Source organism: Phragmites australis, chromosome 22 (genome assembly GCF_958298935.1).
Source record: "Phragmites australis chromosome 22, lpPhrAust1.1, whole genome shotgun sequence".
NCBI lineage: Eukaryota > Viridiplantae > Streptophyta > Magnoliopsida > Poales > Poaceae > Phragmites > Phragmites australis.
In genome coordinates this window covers 23,022,523-23,039,100 of record NC_084942.1, presented here as the reverse complement: position 1 = coordinate 23,039,100, position 16,578 = coordinate 23,022,523, and the positions used below count along the sequence as shown (strand labels likewise).

Sequence of the window (16,578 nt, the reverse complement as noted above, 5' to 3'; positions counted from 1 at the left end):
GATGTTTTTCTCTAATTCAATAGTTGACATGTGTAATTGAGAGAAAATAAGAAAATAGGTAGCATATACAAGAGGGAATATTTCTGTAAAATCAGATCTCGTAAAATTTACTTCAGTAAGTATAGTACTTGCCAAATGATAGTAGATTCTCTCTGATTTTTCCATTTTGCGCATTTATTCACTCTTTTTATGTTGCAATTTGCTTGTGAAAATTCGAATTAAAAGTTGGTCAACTTTGGACATGAGATTCTCATTACAAAACAAGCCTGAAAAACGTGCAGTTTTATTATGAGCATCCAGTCAAATTGGTTCAAGAGGTTGGGTTAAAACAAAATCCAATGTGCACTGATCAGCCAGAAACAGAAGCAGGAGCCCAACATTATTTCCACAGGCATGCACAGTAATAGAACAGAATGCAATCCAAGTCCAAGTGTACCAATAATTATTACATTACCAAGTTCAAGTTTTCAACACACCATAAAGTGCATACAATCCAAGTCCACACAAAGCTTCAAGAATACCAGAATTCATCACCAACAAAGCCATAGTCTTGACACTGATCAGACTCCAATGCCAGTACCTCTGAAACTTCGACTAGTCCGAAGTTCCAGGATTTATTCAGAAAACTAAGGTGAAACCTGCTACCGCGAAACGATCTACATAACGGTAGCTAGGATGACTAATTTAGATCAGATTTTTCAGGCATGGGGTGTTGCACTCACCACACGATCCCAGAAACTAGTGCCAGAATTTCTAGGAGAATTAGGCGATGAGCGGAAAGCACCACAATGCCTTGAGCCAAGAATGATTTGCCTACCGACAGCCAAACGATGCTGCTCATCCTTGCATTCGGCTGCCCGGTATCCCCTCCAGTCATGCTTTGAGGAGGTCGCAGCAGCCTTCAGAGGCTGCTGCCCACTTGAAGGGGTTACCGACCCCATGCTCGCCGTCCATGATGCTCGGGAGTGGGGTGAAGAAGGGTGTCCGGAGGTGATCGAAGCTGTGGTAGTGATCCACATCTTCATGATCGTACATGCTTGTCACCTCTGAGCCAGACAGGCTGGAGACGCTGCTTGGGTTGCCCAGGTCTGACTGCTGGATCTCTGAACTTGGAGATGCAGCATGGCGCATTACCGCGTTGCTGACCGCTGCCTTGCTCCCTACACCAGCGTCCTCCCCGCTGACCTCTTTCTTTGTGTTCAGGAAGCGTCCACCAGAGCCTCTTGCGCGACGCAGTGCATGAAGATGACGGGACTCATGGAGATATGGCTGCATCATCAAAAGCACTGACATGGATGGTAGAAAACAACAGAACAAATCATTCATACAAAAGTTTTGAGAGGTGAGATATACCTTTCTGACTTTGACCAGCTTATTTTCTCTCTCCGCCTTAGCACGGGCGCGTCGGCGCCGAATGATGCCTTCATATTGTTTGGCATTCACATAAATTGGGGCATCAGATGGCATATCCAGTGGTATAAGCATACACCCGCCAGACTGCAGTCCACAAACATAAATGGTGGAAAATATGAGCTAATCATAAATATTCTACATACAAACGACAGCATCAAATAACATATTTCCTTTATGTATCCTCATGGGAATGTCAAGAGTAAGGAATAAACATTCCACCCAAAAAAGCTTCAGCCCAACATTAATGAAAGAAAATCGCACCATGCTGGAACTATTATACTTGCTCATCCATCACCAGCACATTTTATTTCCTGGGTTACTTTGTATTTCTTTTATTTTTCTCATGGTAAAATGTTTTAGTAGCAAATTTGCTTTTATTTATTGACAAAACAGATTACTGCTAAAAGAAGGGAGTTTACAGTTAAACATTTGAAGCACAGGTGAATTTCATGTCCATGAAAACAATACATCCAACATTAATATCTGTTTGAGAAACAGAAAAAACTGAAAAGAACTATTACATAAAATTGCTTAAAATGTGGAATTTAGTTTACCAAAAAAATTAGTTTTTTGCATATACATGTTGCCACAACAACGAAATCAGTCAGAGAAACTCCGTAAATGACTGATCCGAAACTAATAGAACATACCGTTGCTCCCATTGCATAAGGAGAAAGCAGGCCATAGTGCTGGTCAGCATAAGGATTATTAGAGGAGACCTGACATGCCAGAAGTCAGTCGTCAATTAGCATCAGAGTGAAGATGCATTTTGAATTGTAAAGGTGGCAAAATGCACTACAATTTTAATCACAAAGAGGTTATCTTCATTAGTATGCATAAACAAAATAGATGGACAGTCATACCATTGATTGACCAAGGCCCAGCTCAAAATGACCATTATATATTGCAAATGGAGATCGCAAAGCAACACTGGCAGAATGCTCAGAACCTTTCTCCCCTTTACCTGAAGCCAAATGCCAGAAGACATGGAGCACTCAATAATGGTACTTGCAAACCAAGTGAAAATAAAGCAGACATCCATCAGTCATTCAAGTTGCTAGAGAATCAACACAATTACATGACAATGCATATCAGAAGAGCATCATTATAAAACATCTGTGAATTCCTGTACCCATGCCATGTCAATTTGTGGTCTTTGATTGGAAATATTAAATGAGCGTAACACCCCAAATTTTGTAACCGAAAATTTTTGCTAAGAAAATAAGCCAAGGAATGAATTTGATGCTTTTGGAATTGAGAAATAAGAAAAGGAGAAGGAAAATCAATAGAAAAACCAAAACCCTCTCTCTCTTGGGCCAATCACTCTCTCAGTGGCTGTTGGTGTGTGTGGCATGTGTCGAAAGAACTCAAGAACACCAAGGATTATCCAAGTTCAGGCCTCACACGGGATAACAACCCTACATCATGTGTATTTTCTTATTAGTTAGATCAACTTATCCTCTCCCCTTACAAACCTGGCCCTTCCCCCTTTATATAACAGGAGACGTGGTGTACATAAAAGCAAATCGTGCCAAAGACAATGGTTGCTCTATACCTGACGGATACAACTATTCCTAGGCCATCATTACAGGGCGTGGGCACGTTCGGTCACATCTGCAAAACGCCGTCGCACCTGCCCACCCGTCACACTCACGGTCACTATGCCTCTGTGCCGGCCTACGACTTTGTCTGCCAAAAGGGGTGCCTAGGAAAGGAAAACGCATGAGTGAATGGCATTAAATGTGATTAGACCGGTTAGGTGTGTACCTGCCCCACGATCAGGGCTAGTTATGGGGTTTCATCTGCAACCAGAGGACTGGTCGTGCGAATCCCGACCGGTCGCGCAATGGGGTCATGGTCTTAAAAATATCAACTGTCAGCTGGCATCTGCCAGTGTGGGTCTGCCTTGATAGGGGAGCCCTTATTGACTACACCGACAAAGAGTTTGCAAGGTTTTTAGGACCAAAAGTTCAAGGAACCCACTGAGCTCTAGGGTGAAGGCAAGTTATCCTTGATGCACTTTGATCATAAGTTTTCTAAATATTTTCGTTTTATCAAGTTGTATGCTTATAGTTATCGGTGGAAAACCCAAGTTAGGCTTGACTTAAGTTTTCTCCACATCTACCTCCTTGTCGCCTCGATTTTGGTGGTTCAAGAGTAGAATTGTTTGACCATGCTTGAGAATTGAATCATAACACTTGGTATAATAATTTTGATAATGGTTCTATGCAACGAGATAAACTTGTGATAATGTTTTTAGCAATATGGAATTTAGGGTCTGGGCAAGTTTGGCATGTTGAATTGGCCTGTGATGTGTTCTGAACAGATTGTGGGCTTGTCGGATAATTGGTGATCTCCTTGTGTTTGATGATGGCGGTCTTGCTCATGTTAAGGACCGATTCATGGTGCGATCGGACCGAGCTTTACAGTACAACCACAAATCTGGTATAAGACAGACCTAGCTAACGAATTAGTTTTCTCCCAACATAGTGTAGAACAGAGGGTGGAACGGGGAATGGATGGAATTTCCCTAGAACCGTATGACGCAGGAAGGGGCTTCCATTGTTGAGGTTATAATTCATGTGGCAGTAGAACCTTAGCTGGCACATACTTGTTGGGACAGACTTTGTAAAGGCCTTGCAGTGATAATCCTGACCACATACCTTGGAAGCGTGTAAGTGTTTAATCGACACGGGTATAACAAATAATCACATCTTGTGAGTAAAGTGTACAACCTCTACATAGTGTAAAACTGATTAATCAGTCGTGCTCACGATTATAAGCGGCAAGGAATGCTACACATGATTAGAATACACTGAAAATGGTTTGAGGTGGTTAATTTTGGGTTGGCAGTTCATTCATGGTCGTGGGAACCATGTTTGAGATGGTCAACTTCGGTTGAGGTGGTTCATGTCAAGGTTAATTCTTGAGGTTGTTTACATTGAGTTATTTATTTCCGCTTTTATCAAATGCTTTATTAAATTCTGCCTTTATGCAAATAAGCCCATGTAAGTCTTATTATTGTGAATGCCTCCATTCCATCTTTTACCACAACTTGCGAAGTACGAGATGTACTCACACGTGCTATAATCATAATGCTTAGTCAAGGAAGATTCTGACGTTTACTCTGAGGATGGAGAATTCTGAGCTGGTGCTCTACATCGACTGCCTGTGGGACATGCAGAATAAGAAGACTGAACTAGCAAAAGCAGCTTTATTTGTTTTTTTACCCTCGAATGTCCCCTTTGTAATAATGAATATTTACGCTAAGTTAATGACATTGTGTTATGTTATTATATGCGAAGTCTCCATATATTGAGGTTGATTCCTAACTCAATATATGGCATGGGTATTGGTCTGTCCATAGACCGGTCCCGACAATGAGCAAGTCCAAAAAGGATCAAATTTATCTAGCAACTAGCTTTTTTTTTGGGTACAGTCCTTATTGGGTTGCATACCAAACACATAATTTCAGCAGGTTACGGTTGTTTTTGGTGTTACACCAGCTCTGAATGAAATAGAAGAATATATATTACCAGAAAAGTTCAATATTTCCTCTGGTGCATATCAAAAACTAGTTGGGCATATATCAGGTGTCCGTCACATAACTGAAATAATGTCATGCAACCCAGTACAAGTGATTATGCACCTACTCCAGGTTTGAATGGAGAAGATACAAACAAATTTATAGTACTTATGATGCTTCTGGAATGGAATGCATTATACTATCACTACAGGAGAAAGTCTAAATGCACTATATTATGACCACTGGAGAAGATTACATCACGTTTTTCAAATTCTGGCAAATAAAAACCATTGATATAGGGGCGAGTTAGAGCAAACAGGAAGTACCCATGTACCAGGTATCATAAATAGATGGAATCATGGAAACTTTGTATTTGGCATAATGCTACTGTCTCCCTCTTGTCCTAGGTAGTGACCAAGTGTCACTGAAAAATGACATTAGGGGTATAGATAAGAAATTTCGCCACACTCCTACAAAATTCTGCTTTCATAGTCAACTTAATCAACATTTACACAATACCGCCCCTATTATGCATTTATTACGCTTCATGGATTTGTCTACCGGATAGCCTTTAATCTGAAAAAGCAATAGAGGGCAACCAATTCTACTGACAGTATCCATGAGGCCTAAACATAGAAAACTTTAATCATGTCTCATTCAAGCAAGACACATCATCCTCTTCTCCTCACAACACAGACAAATTCCACCTCTATATATGCAAATATATATTTTTTCAGCCAACTATATATGCAAAGTTCTTCCAGTAAACTTACAGTTTTGCTTAGGGAGACAAACACTTTGTACTAAACCTTTTTGCATACTGAACTATCCCTAACAGTGAAATAATGACTAAGGGGTAGTGGAGTACACACAAAAACTGCCAGGTTTGTACTCAAAGCTAGATTATAGAAATCTGAATCCTACAGTACCCTTCACATGTGTCACATCCCTCCCAGAACTTTTCTACTAGCATGCACGGATTAAACTAGTCCATACCATGTTCTTGCATCAACTTATTACTTACAAACATGTACAAGCACAGAAACACCCTCACCTTGAGCCATGGAGAACTTCAGGACATTAGGGAGCCCCCTCTCCGGATGGGCGGCCTTCAGCGGTGGCACCGGAGGATCCAGCAGCGCCTGAGCTCCCGGCACAACCTGGAACCGGCTCTCCCGGCACGCCTCCTCCGGCGACATGGCCGGCGGCTTCCCCTGGCCCAACGGCTCGCCGTACAGCAGCTGAGGCGCCGCTGTCCACCATGGCAACGAAGCTCCATTGGAGTTGGCGGCGGCGACCTGCCCAAACCCCTCATGGCTCGTGAAGCTCATCATTGTGTTGCGCCTTCTCACAAGAAAGTCAGAGGCTGGAGCTGAACTTGCTTAGTTGGGCTGGGCAGCAACCACCTCAAATGCTCTCTCTGATGTTCTCTAGGTTAGATGTATTGAAGCACCTAACCACCAACTGCAGTCAAGATCAGAAAAAGAAACAAGTGATAGATTAAGCATCCAATCAGGTAGTAGTGATAAATGGTTAGTAAAGAAATGGCAGGGGGAAATGCAGAATAAAAGAGGGTGATATGAAGGTCAGAGAAATGGAGGAAGGCAAGAACCGAGGAAACCAAACTTTTTCATGAACTGAATCAAAAGATAGCATGTGCATCAAGAAGCCATAAAAGATCATATTTTTAGTAAAGAGTAGAAAAATTGAAGCATAAAACTCAAAATGACATGAATATTCTGGAAAAAAATGTAAGATTATACCCCCAAATACCACACAGAGGTCAGCAAGATTTGAACTCCCAAGCTGCGCTCAGGAGCCAAGAACTTGTCAAGAAGCAGCCCATGCATGTACAGCACCAGCAGATGCAAGAATCTCCCTGGACACAAGAACGAACCAAATCGAAAGGATCCAATCGGATGCACAGAAGCACGAAACCAAAACCCACTTACATTTCAGCAGCAGGGAGCCATCTATATGGGGTGGATGAGGACAACAAGAACCACGGCAGCAGCTGCAGAGAGAGAGAGAGAGGAGAAGGGTGTGTTCGGTTCATACCAGTGGGATGGGGAGGGTCATTCTTATTTTCATGGTTTTTGGTTTAGGGATAGGACCATTCTACTAGAGAATATTTTTTTAATATACTAAATGAAATTATTACTTCAAATTAGTGGGATTAAGCCATCACCTTTACTAATCATATTTATTAGTAAAATGATTAGTGATATTAGTGTATTGTATTACTAATTAGTATATATCACTGTAAGATTATAGTTTATAAGGGTTGATATGCTAATTAGTGGCAATTAATAAGCTAATTAGAGTATGATTAGGGTTAATTAGCATATTTTATTATTAATTAGTAATGACTTTTATTGATTAATATATTATTAATTATTATTATTTAAAATTAAAAGATATAATTAGTTGATGATTCGCATCCTATCTGTCTTAACCCTCTAGCCAAACAAAAAATGACTCATAGTAACCATCCAAACAATAAAAAAATTTATCTCATCCTAAAAATAAAATAATTTTATCTTCTAACCAAACACACACTAAATATACGATACTTTATCTCTAAACCAAACACACACTAGACAATACTTTTATCTCCAAACTAAACACACACTAAATAGGCGATAGTTGAGGCCTCCTCCAACTTGAGCCAAATCAAAGGGATTCTTGAATGCAAAGCTCGTCTTCTTTACCCAAATGGATTCCCTTTCCCATTGCTGGGATTATAATTACCTCAAGTGCGCACAAGTGGCGATTAAAGCACGCTAATCATGCTGTCGACTGGCGATTAAAGTAGCAGCGCGGCACCGAGAAACAACTAAGCTGGGTAAGATTTGCAGGAGTGGCAAGCGACGGTGCTCACCTGGATGGTCAGGGCAAGGCAGGAACATGATGCAAACTAGTATTCGATCCGCCCAACGCCATTGATGGGAAGGGAAGGGCAGTAGGACACCGGCACCGATACTTAGAAACAAATTTTATAAGATATTTTTATAAAAAAAAATTAAGATTTTAATTCAGTTTAACGATTAGACTGAAGAGAAAAAAAAATAATACATATCATCATCGTAAGAAAAGAGGTTTTTTATAAAATCCGTTTCTACAAAATTTGCTTACCACTGTTGCCTGCTTGATTGCTTCTTTAACACCAGGATTCTCTGCATTCTGTACCCTCCGTGCCCACTCAATCGAGAGGGATGGATGGGGGGAACAATACGAACGTGTGCACTTAAAGCCATAGAGTGCACTTCCTGAAAATTTGATTCACATGGATTTCCTATGTTGCAAGCAAGTTTGGAGATGGGTAAAAAAAACGACTTGCTCTCGCCTTATCAAACTACTCCTATATACTAAAAGTCATATTTTAACTAGGAACAAAGATTAAGAGGACCAGAAATGGAGAGAGAAAATTGCATCCTATATATATATGCACTTAAATACCTTGGAAAAAGAGAACACAATAAAAGCAGCTCGAATAGTGAGTTTAAGTCACTCTCAATGTTTCACCTTGATTTATTTCTCAAACAATGACCATGTCACCTAGGATTTTTTAAGAGGTAGCAATGAATTATATAAGAGAGATAGGTCTAGTTTCTTCACGAAGAAACAAGTTAGACGCAATATCCAACATAAGAAACAAGCTAAGAAATATATTGTGGTGTTCAATATTCATCTTCATGTGTTGTATGAAACAAACAAATAAATAAGTACCAATAGAAAATTAGACATGAACACATATTTTAATACGTGAAAGAAACTTTGCATTAAGAAGATAATTATACACTAATATCTATATAAGATGGAAGAAGATGGACATTGTTATAAGATATTTGTATTGTGAGCGGCCTAAACCACTAGCTAGCTATAGCCATCTGTGAGGCAAGGCGATGCATGTTGTCTTGTCTTGTTGAGCAGAGATCACAAAACACGTGGCGCTGCATCGCAAAAAGCCTACGTCTTTTGGAGCATTGACAAACTCTATATATGGCTGCATCCATATGGCAGCTAATGGCCTCCTTGATCCATTTTAACCTTCTACTCTATCACTCGTCATTTTACTCTGCTTCTATTGGAGTACAAATCTACTAATCTCAGACATCATCTAGCAGTAAAAAAAATAGTAGTTTCATAATATTATAATATTATGAAACTACTTATCAAAATGAATATACTCGTATCAAGATTTTGATAAACAGAGATTACAGAGTTTGGCGTCACTCTTTTTTAGGAAATTGTGCAGTCTTTTTTTCAAATGATGGAAACTGTACGCTATACTTTCTCACAGGTCCAGCGAAATCTCATGCATAGAAAACTGCACTCACTTATTGATGATTGAAAACTCGTGCACTCATTTATTGATGGGGGAGTAATGGGCATGGGCATACAAAGAAAATGAGCCTTAAAATTGAGAAGGGGAAAAAGATGCACTATTTTGCATTTTCTCCATTTTGCAGTTTTTAGTGGCAAAAATGAAATAGCTAAAATGACCTATATTTAGAGTGTTCATTAGTTGTATTTGTACCTTTGTAAATGTAAGACGGTGCAACACATAGCTAGAGCTAGTAATCTCCCAATAAAAGAGCAGATTGTTTAGGCAAAGAGGATCTTAGATTTAGATGAAATACTTAGGCTTCACTTCATATTTGAATTAAATCCTAGAAATTATTCCCCAAGCGATCCTCCCAAACACCATGTAAAGCCTTAAGAGCAGGGTAGGTCTACAGGGTGCTCCCCCATAATGTTTCGCGGCCAATGAAGCCCATATGTGGCTCTTCTGCATCCGCCACCGCAGTCTTCACCGATCAATCTACCACCATTGAGGTGCTAGCCCTGAAGCAGTGAAGCTTCTAGAATGGCAAACATGCATTTGTGTTTATCTTTCAGTCTTTAAAGGGATTTATCAAGTGGGTAACAACCAACATTAGTAACAAATAACAGGCGAGTCACTACTCAACTATGGTGTCAACTTGACTCCATCAACCTGAGCAGCAAAGAAGACCGGATGATTTGGAAATGGACTCCTTCTGGTCAGTACTCAGCCCGATCGGCATACCATCTCATGTTTCATGGTTGTGCCCGATTTGAGGGAGCTAATTTGGTGTGGAGATCTTGGGCTCCTATGAAGGTGAAATTCTTCAGATGGATGAGGCTCCATGGCCAAATCTAGACGGTGGTCCGAAGGCGACGACATGGGCTCCAACCTGATGACTCCTGCACGCACTATGCGCAGCTTCCAGAAACCACTAATCATCTGCTCCTGCACTGCTCCTTGGCGTGAGAGATATGATGGCGAATTCTTGGAGTTCATACTCCTAAGGCGGCAATGTCTCTCCTAGACTGGTGACTTGATCTCCGGGCATGAGCGGCAAAAGACTACCGTAAAGGACTAGACTCCCTAATCCTACTAACCTGCTGGAAGTTGCGGTTGTCACACAACAATATCATCTTCAATAACCACCACATCTCTTCTGACTCCCTGGTGCCCTCATCCGGGACGACGTTGATCGCTGGTGTGATGCCAGGGCAAAGAATCTATTCATCCTCAAGGAGCGACTGCGTAGTTTCGGGTTGGTTATCTAGTTTAGAGCTGTCAATGGGACCGTCTTGTTGCATCATTCTTGTATAATCGTCCTTGTGTTCAGTGGTCGAAGCCATGACTCGATAAGATCATCGTGTTCTGCACGTCTTTCTTCTTCTTAATATAAAGATATGCAGCTCTCCCGCGTATTCTAAAAAAAACTACTCAATTGTTGTATCAAACAAAAGCCTAGTTATTTACTTATTTACATGAAGGTTAGTGCTTAAGGAGTAGGATTGCTCATTGAGTTAGTGCACAGGGTAGCTAGAGGATTTTACACTATACTCCACTCAGTAAGGTAATGAAATAAGTAAATCAGAAAGAATGAAAGTAAAGATTCAAAAAGGATAAAAAGAATTAAAAAGGTAACTAATGAGGAGTCATTTTAGAGGAGGGGGTTATCAGGGTTCTATAGTTTTGCTTTGTTGGAGTCCACATCACTTTGAGCTGGCTGCATGTCAACTTCACTTCCTTACAAAAAGATTTAGGAAGTTTCCCTCTTCTAAAAATGAGCAAGTACGATGGAAGCTCATATGTACAATGTTGTGAATTCTCCTCTTATACCGGTGGTGAGACCCAAAAAGGAAAAAAAAAAAAGGTAAATATACTTGTCAGTTATTCATGTAGCCTTGCTTAATATCAATCTAGTAAGTATTCTTTTTTATATAAAATAAACTCGTAAACACTGAAGCTTTCATCTCTAGATAGTAAATTCTTTCGTTAGTGGCTTGTTTTGAAACGGACATAGTGAATGTGGTGTACCATGATATTCTGATCAAATAATGAGATGCATATTTATGTTCATACATGTTTAATAATATGATGATTGTAAATCTGTTAAAACACAGTTTTCATTTCACTGAACTTCATCTCCATATTTATTCTAGTTAACTAATTTTTTTAATTAATTCAGGTTATATGCCTTTTGTAACCCCTAAATATCAAGTAACTGAATGCCCCAAATAGGGTCAGTCTCAGAGACCTAACTCACTTTTCAGGTCAAAAGAAAAGAAAGAGGTGATCTAAAAAGCCAGTTAAATAGTGGAGAGGCAACTAGCTAGACTGGTACTCCATCTACCACCTTTGCAACAGAATCCAGTTTTGTATACCTTTCTGGGAAGAGTACATAGTGTATAGAAAATTTCATATTGTGATCTTTAGGCAAATAAAGAGTATGATCCACTAAATCATGGACAAGTAAGCTGGTCTTTTTCCCAAATGCATCTTGTAAGCAAGCTTTTGGTTTGTTTAGACTTGTTGCCTCCAGCTACGTGTTCTCTGAAGATTTTGCTTAATGGAGGGCTATGGTTGTGCACTCAAAAGTCGTTGCATGGCCACTTGGCCAATATATTATTTGGAGTACATAATGAGATAGCATCAAAATATAAATAAGTAACAAAGATCATGTTGTAACACAAGCAGAGAAATAAAAATGGTCAAATAAACCATTAGAATAATATCAACTGGACTACTGCAACTAATTTTCCTATCCAATTATACTATTGAATTTAAACATACATGCAATTCCCACTGCCACTGCAAATGCTTTATGTATTTTCATATTCATGAATCACTGTAGATTCCTCACAGAAATACTACTGTTGGTATTACAAGGATTCGATATTGGATTTAGATTTGCAGATCAAAGATGCAAACGCCCAAAAGTAATATAATCTTTTGCAATGGTGCTTCGGTGTGTGTTGTACTGGCTGCCACTCTTGCCCTTCAACTTCTTTGTCTACACCCCAACTTGTTCTTCTCCCTCTTTCAGAAAATCCTTATCTCCTCCTATTTTTTAACATCTATAACTACTAAAGCGTGTCGTGAGTGCGCGCAGCAGTGAAGCCATGTCGGCAAGAAAATGGTGGGCATCGGCATGGGCGGATTCAACGTGCAGCAGGGGGGCTCGAGCCCCCAACTAGCCGCTGCACCATGGAACGCCCTCCCCCCCCCCCCCCCAATTTTTTTTCAAGAGAAGAAAGAGAAGAGGAGGGAGATGATGCGGAGAAGGAAGAGAAGGTAGAATAAGAGAGGGTCTGGAGGAGGAAGAAGTAGATGAGTCCCTCCTTGGGTTGCTTGATGGCTCCGCCACTGGACGTCGGATGTCGATCGAGCAGCCACGGTTTGCTCTCAGCTGTGGGTGCCCACTGACAAGCGTTCTCCTCCCTAGGGCTCCCAGATTTGCCTAGTTGACAGTAATTTAGTTGTGTTTCAACAAAATGTCACTCCTCTCTCACTGACATATGGGGTCGTCTATGTCAATGACATGTGAGTTAGGATGACAAATCGTCAAAACGCATCTAAATCAGGCATACAGGCAATTTTCCCGTGCATTCTGATGCTATCTCATTATGTACTACTAAAGCGTGTCGCGAGCGGGCGCAGCGGTGAAGCCACATCGGTAAGAAAACTGTGAGCATCGGATGTCGATCTAACGGCCATGGTTTGCTCTCAGCTGCGGGTGCCCACTGATGAGCGTTCTCCTTTCTAGGGCTCCCAGATTTGCCTAGTTGACAGTAATTTAGCTATTTTTCGATAAAATGTCACTCCTCTCTCACTAACATATAGGGTCGCCTATGTCAATGACATGTAGATTAGGATGACAAATCTTCAAAGAACATCTAAATCAGGCATACAAGCAATTTTCCCGTGCATTTTGATGCTATCTCATTATGTACTACTAAATCGTGTCGCAAGCGCGCGCAGCGGTGAAGCCACATCGGCAAGAAAACTGTGAGCGTCGGATGTTGATCGAGCGGCCACAATTTGCTCTTAGCCACGAGTGCCCTCTGACAAACGTTCTCCTTCCCGAGGGCTCATGTGCGTTCTGTAAGCGCGTCGTCTCCATCTCCGGGTCATCTCCATTTTCGCCTCTGCCACCGCTACAGGAGAGAGAGACCCGCAAGAGACAAGCCAGCGACAGTATCTATATCTATCTATAACTACTAAAGCGCGTCACAAGCACAAGCAGCGGTGTGCGGTGAAGCCACGTTGGCAAGAAAACGGTGGGCATTGGATGTCGATCGAGCGGCCACGGTTTGCTCTCAGCTGCGGGTGCCCTCCAACGATCGTTCTCCTTCCCAAGGGCTCCCCTCGTGAATCGTCTGAATCCGGTCGTGTTCTCGGTCACCGGGTGTGTATTAGGGACTGGGCACTGGCGAATTGTGGCTCCTGCCCACCAATGCTTGGTCGTGGCCCGTAGCGGTAGCTGAGGAGGAAGCGGTACCATGTTGTAGTGTCTCGAAGGGGTAAAACACCTCTTCAGCGTGCTGCTCAAGTGCTGCAACATCCAGCTCAAGCAGCCCAATGGCCTCAAGGATCTAGAGGTCCTCACCAAGGAGATCGTCTGTACACCCTGGTTTCTACTTCAGATCCAACCAACTGTGTTGTGTAGGAATGAAAACGGACGATATAAATCTCGTCCCGTTCCTATCTGTTTTCTATATTTTCTCATCCGTTTTTTATTTTGTTTTCGAGAGAAAATGTGAGGATGAAAACAGTTAGGGGGTTTTCCCATCCGTTTTCGGATTTCCCCTTTTTAATCGGATTTTTTCTGTTTTTCCAATTGAGATCAAACTTCACGAATCACAATGTAGCCTATAGGCCAAGCCCAGTCGGCCAGCCCAAACGTCATCTCTATCCCAAACTTCATCCAGACTCCAGTGGTCTAGTCTTAGTCGGTTGCCGACCTACCAATGTTATTCAAGTTCCTACGTCACCTCCAATTCTAGTCTTTGTATGATTGTATGTTATGTTGAGTACTCGAGTTACGATATGGTAGTTATTTTTTAGCTAAGACTTATGTTATTATGTGGTCTATCTATGTATGGTATACATTACTTTTGTTGGTGTAAATTAATTATATGTCACGTCGATGCTTGAAGTCATGGTTTTACGGATTGATATTCTTGGTTTGAATTATTAGTTTCTGACCAATACTGACATATTTATGTTTGGATTGCTCCGTTTTTTATATCCTGATATTCCTGAGTTCGTACTTGTTTTTGGTTTTTTTTTTTCAATTTCGCTTTTGAAAGAAAATGTGAAAATAAAAACGGTTAGGGTTTTTTCCGACCGTTCTCGTCCATTTTCATCTCTAGTATTGTGTTTGTGGTCTACGTGTGGGACTGTGTTTGCAGTTAGCTTGAGCGAGGTCATGGCGTTGCATGAGCTGCTCCAGAAAATCAGCAGTGCCGTGATTGATGATGGCCTCATCAACAAGGTTAGTATGTACTATGTACTTGTGTATACATTTGATCTGGATGAGTGCTCCGGTTGTAACACTCTTGTGTTGGCATGGTGCAGGAGGAGTTTTAGCTGGTGGTTGATGCTGCTGATTACACTGAATGTGCCGGGTGGCTACACTGATAAAGTTGCAGACCTGTTCTGGATTAGCTCAAGGATGGATAGTTTTCGCAACCCTGCTATACTTACGTCCGGAACGTCCGACTATATTACGGCACGCGTACTGTAGTAACACTTTGGTTGTAACGATGGGTCATAAGATCGGATCGTACGCATAGTATTTTCTTAGTTTTCATGCCAATCAGTACACCATGAGCAGTATAGTATGCTTTCAGTTTGTACAGAGTTGGGATCATTCAACTTCGACCAGCAGCTGCTGCTTTGTAGGTACGACATTCAAAATTTCTCAAGGCCGTAGTAGAATTGGCTTGCATTTTGTAGAGCACTAGAGCTCATGTTCCATAGGGCTTCTATTTTAGCTGCCTGGTAATTAAACATCTTCATATTTGTCAACGCAGAACTTGCCCTGTCACTGTTGACGTATCCTTCTTTTGAGTTTTGAGAAAGCAAGTTTTAATTTCTGCCTTGATAAGAAAATTTTGGGTAATTACTTGGACCTAAATCAGAATTCTTATTCTTTGGTTTTGTAATCAGTAAGCAACTATTTCAGCCGATCGAATACTCTATCGATCAGACTGCGTACGTCATGGAACATCTTAAAAAAGAGATTAAGAGAGATTTCAGTTCACAACTGGCCGTTTGGACGAGCATAAGCTTCAGGTGTATCTCCATCACCCTACTTGCAGTTAGAAAGGCTTCCATGATATTAAAATTTTATTATTATATCTTAATATAAAATTATAAAAAGTAATGATCAGAGCCGTATCTTGAAGACCATAGAAAGTATAGAAATGTGAAGAAACTCTTGCGCCATCCTGGAGTTTTAAGTACTGATTCGTGCCATTGTTCGTCTGAGTCGTTGTTGTGAACTTTTTCTGATAAACAACATATGACATGGTTGATTTGGTTTTGCTGGCTCGCTGTTTCGCAACGAACAGCTAGATATATTGTATAAGCGGAACGAGGTTGACATTATAATTTTCAAATTAAATTGAAAGGGCAACATTTTGTCTAAGCAAGGACGCAGGAATAAAACATGCACCATTGGAAATTTCAAATAGCACGAGTCCATATGATGCATCTTTTACTTTTCGACAGTTTTTTTAAAATAATGATGCAGCTTTTGTCCTGGCAAGGTATGAATTCAGACGTTAATCAAAGACAAACGACCCGTACAATCAAGTCCTGACCAACTTCCGGTATGAGTGCTGAACCATCAGCATTGGCACTGAAACCATCGGTTAACATAAAGCCACACATCAGCAGCATCACTTAGGTCATCTCCAGTGGAATCATTTTCAGTGCTACAGTATATGCACAGGACGGGAAACGGACTCTGCGCCCGGAAACCAGCTCCAGCGGAGTTGTTATTAGCTGTTACAATAAAACAGGTACTGCAAATTTACAGGTTGGGAGCGGTATTTTTCGGGATGGTGGGAGATTCCTATTACTGTTTATGAAGAATAACACATGGATTTGAAAGAATAAGGAGAGTAATAAAAGATAAAAAATAAAGTAGCTGTTGAAGATAGAAAAAATAAAATATATTATAATAATGTTAAAGGATACTGTAATAGTATTATAGAGGATAGATTTTTAGAGTATTAACTTAGACCGGTCTACAGAGACTGCAGGAAAACACATGCTATGACACCAACGTGTGGGTCAGAACCACAAG

At 40.8% G+C, this 16,578-nt stretch overlaps 1 protein-coding gene across 3 annotated transcripts; it reads right to left on the bottom strand.

The window, feature by feature from the left end:
- Positions 1-395: 395 nt before the first annotated feature.
- LOC133904311 (nuclear transcription factor Y subunit A-10-like) lies at positions 396-6,998 on the bottom strand. Of its 3 annotated transcripts, XM_062345778.1 has the most exons (6): positions 6,703-6,881; positions 5,994-6,403; positions 2,277-2,377; positions 2,064-2,132; positions 1,354-1,497; positions 398-1,269 (listed from the first exon to the last, which is right to left on the bottom strand). In XM_062345778.1, the coding sequence occupies exons 2-6, from the start codon at positions 6,271-6,273 to the stop codon at positions 874-876; spliced, it is 990 nt and encodes a 329-aa protein (XP_062201762.1). In that variant the 5' UTR covers positions 6,274-6,403; positions 6,703-6,881; the 3' UTR covers positions 398-873. The 3 variants fall into 3 exon arrangements, with proteins under 3 accessions (XP_062201760.1, XP_062201761.1, XP_062201762.1); XM_062345776.1 differs by having other exon boundaries at positions 396-1,497; XM_062345777.1 differs by lacking the exon at positions 6,703-6,881 and adding an exon at positions 6,892-6,998 and having other exon boundaries at positions 397-1,497.
- Positions 6,999-16,578: the final 9,580 nt, after the last annotated feature.